Source organism: Crocuta crocuta, unplaced genomic scaffold (assembly GCF_008692635.1).
Source record: "Crocuta crocuta isolate KB4526 unplaced genomic scaffold, BGI_CrCroc_1.0 scaffold193, whole genome shotgun sequence".
In the NCBI taxonomy this organism is placed as follows: domain Eukaryota; kingdom Metazoa; phylum Chordata; class Mammalia; order Carnivora; family Hyaenidae; genus Crocuta; species Crocuta crocuta.
The window spans coordinates 7,292,981-7,302,714 of NW_027529624.1; the positions used below are offsets into that span (position 1 = coordinate 7,292,981).

General features: G+C 55.4%; 1 protein-coding gene across 5 annotated transcripts in view; it reads left to right on the forward strand.

Moving 5' to 3' along the window:
* Nucleotides 1-2,832: 2,832 nt before the first annotated feature.
* Nucleotides 2,833-9,734, forward strand: part of MICALL1 (MICAL like 1) — a 31,785-nt gene continuing 24,883 nt past the window's right edge. For 4 of the 5 annotated variants that reach the window (XM_077762096.1, XM_077762100.1, XM_077762097.1 and 1 more), the window contains exons 1-2: nucleotides 2,833-2,964; nucleotides 3,359-3,401. In XM_077762096.1, coding sequence (XP_077618222.1) covers nucleotides 2,838-2,964; nucleotides 3,359-3,401 — 170 coding nt within the window. In that variant the 5' untranslated portion in view covers nucleotides 2,833-2,837. Of the gene's footprint in view, nucleotides 2,965-3,358; nucleotides 3,402-9,150; nucleotides 9,239-9,734 lie in introns of those variants that run through there. The other variant, XM_077762101.1, reaches the window with a different exon arrangement.

Here is a 9,734-nt window from a genome sequence, read left to right on the forward strand (position 1 = left end):
CCTTGTCTGGGAACGAAGACTTCTCCCCAGGTTGAGAGATGGAAGGGACGTGGGAGCGCCCTGTGGCCGGCTGGTGGGGGCGGTACACGGGCCGGGCCTGCTGCGGTGCTGTCACGGGGGCTGGGGCGGCAGGCAGTTCCTGGAGCCGCGCTCCCTGGCTTCCTCCTCACGCTGGGTGTTAGCGCTGTGCCCGTCAGCCTGAGGTGGGCAGCAGTGTGGCCCTCAGGCCGGAGGCCCCTCCTTGTGAGTCAAAGGTAGGCGTTAGCGTTTTGAATAGGACGGGCAGGAAAGCGTACAGTGACGGGTGTCATTTGGGCAGAGACCTCCCGGGCGAGAGGAGGTGAACGGGCCTACCTGTGGGAGGAGCGTTCCAGGAAGGGGGAAGTGCACGTGCCCAGGCCGGGAGGCCAGAGCAAGTCGTGTGTGTTGAGAGAATGGAGTCCAGGCCAGCAGGAGTAGAGTGAGCCTGGGGGCGGGTGGAAGAGGGGCCAGAGGCGGCTGAGGCTTCCAGTCAGGTGCAGGCTCCGCGGACCGTGACCGAGACTGAGGGAGGGGGCGGGCTGCACCAGGCCGGGGCTACAGCGGAGCCAGGATTACACCCGGGGCACCCCGCTTCTTCGGCCTGCGCCGTCTCTGGGCCACCAGCCTGCAACCCGGCCCCACCCCCAAAGAGGGAACAAACGCCACCTCTCTGTTAATCTGGATTAAGTCCAGACATTCGTGGTGCTCCTGCTGCCTTTCCGGGCGCTCCTTCCTCTGTTACCTTGTTGGATCCTACAGGCGGCAGAGTCAGGATCCTGCCCGGTGGGCATTGCGATCGCCATGCCAGAGCCAGCCAGGCCGTCCCCCCTGCTGTGCCTGCCTGTGGTTTCCTGGCAGCCTGGAGAAAGACTGTTCCCCCACCGCCAGTCCTGACCGTTTGGCTGTAGGGGCTCAGGAATTGAGACCCACCAGAGCAGCCCCCCCCTCCCCCCAGGGTTCACTTGCTTTGGATTCAACTCCAGAGTCTCTTGTCTCCATCATTCAAGTTCCGCCAGGTCAAGGTGTGTTGTGTCTGACACAGGCTGTCAGCACTCTCCTTCCTGTGCCAGGAGACTGGCCGTTGTGGGCGCTCAAGGTCACATAGACCCAGTGTGTGAGCGCCTGGCGCCGGGCCACTTCCCAGTGGTGAGGTCCGGGCCCAGCAGCAGTGCTGGGCAGCCAGCAGCCCCGGGGAGGGGCAGGCACGGCTGGACTCTGCCTGGTACCGCGCGAGGAATGCAGCGCCTGCAGCAGCTGCAGCCAGCTTGCAGGGGCTCAGCCCTGCTCGGCCAGAATGGAAAAAGCAGGGTTGTCTCCCACACGGAAAGGGAGTGCAGGTTTTGTTAGGGAATAGGGAGCGCTGGGTGGTGCCAGTTACCATAGTTCTGTGCCGGGGACAGGAGGCAGCATGGCAAAGTGTGTGGGCTTGGGGTTGGTCAGATCTGGGTTCGAGTCCCGACTCCCCATACAAAGTGTAATCGTGGGCCCGGTTACTTAGCACCTCACTATCTCGCTCCCCTACCTTAGGATTGTTCTGTTGATTAAATTACACAGAGTTCTTTGCACGGCACCTGGCCATTGTGTGATGAGGCAGTGAGGGCCGTTACTAGCTGGCTGTGACCTTGGAAGTCACGTGTGGAGCAGCATGGCTAGTTCATGGTGGAGCTGGGACGCCCGGCCTCCGGATTCGCCCAGAGGCTTCCGCTGCTCCCTGTTCCTCCGGGCCCCCAAAGCAGGCATGTGTAGAGACCCTGAAGAAGCCAGTTCACAGGCTGAGGCACTGGCCTAGAGTAGCCCAGCCACGGAGGAGCTGGGCCTCGTGCTGTGGCGGCAGCAGGCCTGGGGGGCAGTAGGAGAATTCAGGAGCGATCTGGGGAGGTCACAGACGACAGGACGTGGTAGTTGGGTGGAAGTCGAGGGGAGACTGATTTCTAGTGTGGCTTTTGCAGCTGGGAATTCGGTGGACTCACATGAGGGGGAGGCGGAGCAGGTTTGGAGCAGGAGGCATGGGGACAGAACTGGGTTTGGACACGCGTTTGAGGGTCCTGTGGGCCATCCAGGTGGAGATGACCAGGGCGTAAGAATTTGGGCAGTGAACCGCTGGGGCTGGAGCCCCGATCTTCACACCCTGAGGCTAGAGCTGGTTCCTCAGTACATAGACCAGCCTCTGGTGGCCTTGGCTTCCTTTCCACAGTGTCTCTGGCTTCCTCATACACTGGGCTGCGAGCCCAAAACGGGGCTTCTCTTCCCAATACGGCCTTGACCTTGGGTGGCTTCTGATCACCTCCTTATCTGCAAAATGAGGCGGTGAGAGCAGCTGTCATCCGAGGGCTGCAGCATTCTGGGTACCGTACCAGGACTGGGATGGGCCAGGAGACCCGAGAACACTTGAAGTGCTTAGCAGTGGCCTTTGCGTAGTGAGAATTCAGTGAATAAGTGGGGAGTGCCTGAGGAAGTGAGTGAGGGGATTGAATGAAACAACGGAAGTGAATGAATACTGATGGAGTGTGCCTTCAATCCTTTCTAGAATGCGGAGGCATAGAATGAATACATGATGAATATCTGCACTACCCAGCAGTCTTTGGCCAATGGGAGCTGTGGCGGGGCCCGCACTGGCTCCTAACAGTGGCCTTTCATCCCCATCCCCCAGCCTGCCCTGTAGCCTGGGGAGGGGCTGGAGGGAGCTGTCACTGCGGGTCACTGAGGGGGGTGGGGGGCGGGGAGGGCATCAGGAAAGGGCCGGGGTGGGGGAGGGGCAATCTGAAGGTCCAAAGCCTGACCAGCAGTTTCCTGATGTTTTCCGGAGGGAAGGGGCAATGGGAAGCTGCAAATCATCCTGGTGCCTGTGGCTGCACATTCCTGTCACATCTGCAGCTGAAATTCCCAGCTTTTCCTTATTTCTGGCCCTACCCGTCCCTGTGCAGCCGCTCGATCAAGATCAAGGTACCTCCCTTCTGTCACCCCCCCACCCCCACCCCCTCACATCCCCCAGGAAGCTGGTGGACTCCTCTCTGGTCCTGGTTAGGACCAGGAGCATCCGTTCCAGTCCTGACTCCGCCCCACCCCCATAAGCGGGGACATTTCCGGCACGTTGCTCAACTTCTCTGAGCCCCTGCTGCTTGTCCTCAGTCAAGTGGAGAGTAGTTCTCCCCCACCTGCCCCTCCACCCCCAGCCCTCTCCGCCTCAGCATATAAAGCTGTAGGGTCACATCCGTCCCCAGCCGTGTTGTGCTGTGTGTCACCTGGAGGTGAGGCGTCCCCTCTCTAACCTCTGTTCTATTTAGAGGAAGAAGCAGCTTTCAGAGCTTCCACAGAAAGGTCTCACTTTCTGTTTCAGACAGGAAGGGCTGCCTTGCTCGCAGTTCCATGTGGACAGTCAGGTAAGTGGGAGACAAATAGCCCATTTCCAGTGTCTGACAGCCCCTTCCTTGTCAGGTGCTCTCTGGGGGAGAGGTGGCCTTCCCGTGTCCGAAGGTCTCCGAAACCATTTTCTACCCTGCTTCCTCTGCTTTTCACCTGCACAGCCGGCCAGGTGGATGAGGAGGGGTAGCTGGGAGGGCTGTGGCCTTCCCGATCGCCACCGTAACCCCCTGGTCGCCCCTGAAGAGCCCAGCCATCAGCAGGGCGGCTTTGCCGACTCAGAGTCAGGCCTTCCAGTCTCTCTGCTCCTTCCTGTCACATTGCTGTTCCAGGGTCCCTCCTGCAGAGCAGCAGGAGCCTGACTGTTAGGGTCTTGAACACTAGATCAGCCCCCGAGCAGGAACCTGCTAGAAGAATCCCAGTACCAATCATGTTTATCGCAGTTGGAGGCGAGAGCCTGAGCTGGAGGCCTTGGGGGCCTGTGTCCAGGGTTGGCCTCTGGCCTTGCGGACAGGGGACAGGGTCTCTGAAGGCTGTGGAGCCGGGGCTCTGGGGAGGGTCCTTGCTCACCACGCTCATGGCTAGACAAGAAGGAGTGAATTTAGGTGCAAACTTAGTTGTGCAGTGGTGAACTGGACACCTTGCCGGCCTCAGTATACCAGTGACACATCTTCGTGGTGCAAGTTCTTTGTGAAGTCAGAGTGAGGCAGTAGGGCTTCAAATACAAAACCTTATCCTTATCAGTAAGTGGGGATCATGTGATAGTCCCAAGCCCGTAGCGTTGTCTCGGGGAATCAAAGAGGTAATGCACTTTAACAGCAAAAACAGCGCGTGCGCATGCACGCACGCACACACACACACACACACACACACGTCTGTCATATATGGTTAGTGCTGAGCAAAGGTGAGCTGTCAGAATTACTGAGGGTCTCACAGTCCACTGGGGAGAGACATATATGCACAAGTAAATGCCACACAATATGAACAGCTGTTCAAATACCACCTCCTCCATGCAGCTGTCAGGGATATACCCTCAGTCCCTGGGCAGGAGATGAGAGGTTCCTTCTGGAAGCCCTGTTGCCCTTTGCTTTTTTCTTATTTTCTCATCGCATCCCTTGTTTCTCTGTGAATATTTATTGCAATTGTTTACATACCTGTCTTCCACACTGGTCCGCCAGTCCCTCCAGGGGAGGTGTGTGGAGATTCCTGATGGAAACCAGCAAGGATATCCTCTCTAGGTTCCGTCTAATTGTAAGGGTGAGATTCTGTGAGAGGGCCTGGAGTTGTGGCTTCTGTCTGGGCCTATCAGGGAAGGCTTCGTGGAGGAGGTGATGTCGGAGCTGGGCCTTGAAGGCTGTACAGGTTTAGAACAGCAGCCATAATGAGTGAGGGGCAGGGTGGCAGCCAGTAGCACAGGGAGTAAGAGTTGGGGGGATGGGGTTCAGGCCCAGTTTCCCCTCTCAGTGCGTCTACCACTCTTGGTAGACACCTCCCCTCCCTGGGCTCTAGTCTCCCCTGTCAGTATTAGGAGAGAACTTTGCTAGGTAACCCCTGATGGTCCTTAGCAGCTTGGATGTTTAGTGGCTTCATTGACCCACTTCCCCTCCTGGGACGGACCCAGATGGCAAACCAGGAGTATTTCCCTGCTCAGAGTGCACCCGCCCAGTGACCGGCAGTGCGTGGTCTTCTCTGTTCTGGAGAGTTGAGTTGGAAGGTTGTTTGGTTTTGGGGTCAGGATGCACGCCTTCATGCCTAGTCCCAGATGGCTTTTCCTGAATATGTCTATGTGGGCAGCAGCATGGCCTTTGAAGAACGGCTTGGGGTGGCTGGGATTCCAGGGCCCCGAGCTCAGCCTGGCGGCCCGGGGTCAGGGCTCGGGATGCTGTCCCGGCTTGCTCAGGGCGTGCTTCTGGCCCAGCGAGAGTGAGTGGCAGTGAAGCTGCTGCCACTTGTGCCACCCGAGCCTCCCACATGCCTCCCCAGCCCTGAGGTCCCACAATGCGCCTATTGTCCATGCTTCTGCCAGGCAGCCCCCAGGGAGCAGCTCAGAGCCAAGGGCCTGGGCATCGCCCTAATTCCAGGGGGGGCACGGCCTGGGCAGAAAAGCACAGTGGCCAGACCTCCATGGAACCTGGAGAACCATAGAATCTGGCAGTCAGAGCAGCTTAGAAGGAGGAAATCTTACAATGAGAAAACCACGGGGGCTGAGGCTCCAGGCTGTGCGGACGGGAGGGATGGCCCAGCTCCAACGCGCCGCTCCCTTGTCTTATTTCAGTTTTTTCTTACAGAGTTTTACTTGCTCCCCCTGACCTACCCAGGTTCCTCATCTTTTAATGTTTTTTATTTCTTTTTGAGAGAGAGAGCACGCACAAGCAGGAGAGGGGCCGACAGAGAGGGAGACATAGAATCCAAAGCAGGCTCCAGGCTCTGAGCTGTCAGCACAGAGCCCGACGCGGGGCTTGAACTCGTGAATCACAAGATTGTGACCTGAGCCTGAAGGACTGAGCCACCCAGGCACCCCGAGGCTGGTTTTGTTTTAAAACCAGAGCCCAATTTTCTCCTAGCAATGTTGATTACTTTGTAAACAATGTTGTGTTGGTATGAGAAAGTTAAGGTGATTGTTTTTTTCAAGTGACTGGTTAATACAATGACCAGAATAAAGGTTTAGCAATGAACAAATACTGTGTGATTCCACTTATATGAGGTACTTATGTGAGAGTCAGAAAGCAAAATGGTGGCTGTCTGGCACTGGGAGGAGGAGGAGCGGGAGGGGAGGTTGGCCATGAGCGCCGATGGGTACAGGGTTTTGGGGATGGATGAAGACATTCCAAATTAAATAGTGGTGACGGTTGCACAATTCTGTGAATATCATAGAAACCACTGATCTGTACACTTTTCTTTCTTTTTTTAATATTTTTATTTCTGAGAGAGAGAGAGAGTGAGCAGGGGAGGGTCAGAGAGACTGCACAAGATACAGAACATGAAACAGGCTCCAGGCTCTGAGCTAACTGTCAGCACAGAGCCCAATGTGGGGCTCAAACCCACGAAGCTGAGATCATGACCTGAGCCGAGGTCGGACGCTTAACCGATTGAGCCCCCCAGGCGCCCCTGTACACTTTTTTTAAGAGGGACTTTGTGATACGTGAATTAGATCTCAAAGCTGTTATTTTAAAAAGTTATACCTACTGTTGTTACAAATTCAAACCATAATGACTTCTTTTTTTAAAAAAAATTTTTAATGTATTTTATTTTGAGAGACAGAGACAGAGAACAAGTGGGGGAGGGGCAGAGAGAGATGGAGACACAGAATCCGAAGCAGGCTTCAGGCTCTGAGCTGTCAGCACAGAGTCCCACGGACTGTGAGATCATGACCTGAGCCGAAGTCAGATGCTTAGCTGACTAACCACCCAGGTGTCCCTTGGGTCCATGTTTGAATACAAATGCACGGATAAGGTCTGAAAGGGTAAGTTTCAAACTGACAAATGTGGCTACATCTTAGAAGGGGGCTGGGACTGAGAGAGACAAATAGGAATGTTAGCTTTTATTTTTAAATAAAAAAATTTTTTTTAATGTTTATATTTTTTGAAAGAGAGGGCACAAACAGGGGAGGGGCGGGAGGTGGGGAGACACAGAATCCAAAGCAGGCTCCAGGCTCTGAGGTGTCAGCACGGGGCTTGAACCCATGAACCACGAGATCATAACCTGAACCAAAGCTGGATGCTCAACCGACTGAGCCACCCAGGCACTCCTGTTTTTTAAATTTTTGATAAGTAGAATGTGATCACTTAATTGGTAGTTAAAAAATAAAGAAAAGTACTGAATTAAGGGCCCAAATCCCTCAGTCCTAATCCTGAAATTACGGTATGATTTGGGGCCAGGCTGTGTGTGGCTTCTGACCTCACCTGTAAGAACCCAGTCCCACCACCCACCTGAACCCTGGATTAACGGTCTGCACAGCCTTTTTTTCTTTCCTTTTTAAGCAAGCTCTATACCCAACATGGGGCTTGAACTCGCAACCCTGAAAATCAAGCGTCATGTGTTCCACCGACTGAGCCAGCCAGGCCCCCCATGCACAGCAGTCTTTCCTCCACCATCTCACCTGATTACCCACAACCCTGGGATGCAGGCAAGGCAAAGGTCATTACCCCCTGTCAGGTAGGAAGCTAGGGCTCCTGGGGGTGAGCTGTCTGGCCTGCAGTCACACAGCTGTGGCCACGCAGGTCCTTATTTCCTAGCATGGTGAGCTGACTCAGATAATGAGCTTATAAGTGGGCTACCCACAAATGGGCTAATGGGGGCCCAGGGGGCTGTGCCTGTGCCCTATAAGTTATTATTATGGCAAACGGGATCAACATCTGATCTGGAGCTGTCGTCAGCGACTTGAAGGGAGCCCCTTAGGCTGGTGAGGAGAGGGATAGAATCCCTCTTGGGTGTTAAAGAAAGTCCTGGTGGCCTTTGAAGGCCAGGGTGGGTCCCAAGGCCAAGTCTCTGATTCAGTGAAAGGGACCTTCCTTTCCTGCAGTTGCCTTTCCACAGGGGACAGGGCAGGAGGTAGCAAGCACAGGGCCGGTGAGGGGTCAAGAGGGCTGGCTGGGCACCCTGGCCTGTGGCAGCCACTTCCTAGGTGGCCTGAGAGTCTACGTTCTGGGCCACGAATGTGCCTTCCAGCCTTGAACAGATCTAAGATGTGAGGCTGGCCCTGGTCGGGGTCGTAATGGCATTCTGGGCTGGGGCTCCCTAAGTCCTTGGGGGGGGGGCATCCCCAAGTGGGCTTCTCTACTCCACAATTCACCAAGAGGCCCAGGTGAGAAACTGGGTACAAACTTTTTTTAGTTTTCTTTTTATTTTTTTTAAACATTTATTTTTGAGAGACAGAGCAAGCATGAGTGGGGAGGGGCAGAGAGAGAAGGAGACACAGCATCGGAAGCAGGCTCCAGGCTCTGAGCTGTCAGCACAGAGCCCCACGCGGGGCTTGAACTCACGGACCGCGAGATCATGACCTGAGCTGAAGTCGGACGCTTAACCGACTGAGGCACCCAGGCGCCCCCCAAACTGTTTTCAATCCATTTTGCCTCATGTTTACCAGGTACCAGGTAACAATCATTGGAATGTACGAGCGATAACTGAAAGGTCAGGCAGGCACATTGTGTCATAATCCTCTCAGCCACTTTGTAAAAAGCAAGAATTATCCCCATTTTTTTTAAATTGGGGAATTAATATGCAGAGTTATATTAGTTTCAGGTGGACAATATAATGATTCAACAATTCCGTACATTAGTAATTATCCCTATTTTTTAAAATTAAAAAATTTTTTTTTTTTTTAATTTGAGAGAGAGAGGGAGAGAGAATCCCAAGCAGGCTCCGCACTATCAGCGGATGGCCCTACTTGGGGCTCAAACTCACCAATTGTGAGATCGGGACCTGAGGCGAAATCAGGAGTCAGCGACTTAATGCTTACCTGGCTGAGCCCCCTAGGCGCCCCTATACCCTATTTTTAAGATGTGGAAACTGAAGTTCAGGGAGGCACACCATCACTGGGCGGAGTGAGTGGGGGAAGCCAGCATTCCAGCCTGGGTGGGTATGGCTCCCAAAGCCCTGTTCTTTCCAACCTCCACGGGCTGAGGGCTGACTAAGACCCTAACCCCTGCAGGGAGGGGAGCTACAGACCCATCCCAGCTAACTATTACATCGGTCGGAATGACGTCACCACCATGGCAGCTGAGCGCTCGGCTGATTCATCTGAGGTCGGGATGGGCCTCTGGGGAGGAGTCCCTGACCCGGGTGTTGGAGAGGAGAGCAGAATGTGGCTTGGGGCTGAGGCCCGGAGCCCTGCTGGACAAGGGCCTGCTTCCCACAGGTCCGCCCACAGGGGCCCCACCCACCATCACTTTTACTGGGGCTGGGATGGGAGGGGGCGGTGATTCCATTGGGGAGGGGAAGATCCCNAGGGGATGGTGGCAGACAGGACTGTGGAGGTCAGAGGTGCTTTGGAGTGGTGAGACTGGGTCAGGGAAGCTGGTGGCCCTCTGGGGGTGCTTTGCGGTCAGCAGGGGAACGACCTGATTGGCCCGAGGTGGGGGTAATGCCTGCCCCAAGTTTCAGACCAGGAGAGCGGAGTGTGGGTTTAGGGAAGTCAGTGTAGGGGATCTGCAGGTCCTTAGGCCAAAGCTTGGGCAGAGAGCGGAAAGGAGAATTCCAGGTGGGCATCGTGGTGGAGGTAGTGGGATGGAAGAAGTCACTGTGGGCCGGGCAAGTCCGCCGCGAGTGACGGGACTGTCCCGGAGTCCTCTGAGGGCTTCCCGAGGGGAAGCGGTGACCGGGACCGCGGAGCTGAGGGGCAGCGGGTAGTCCAG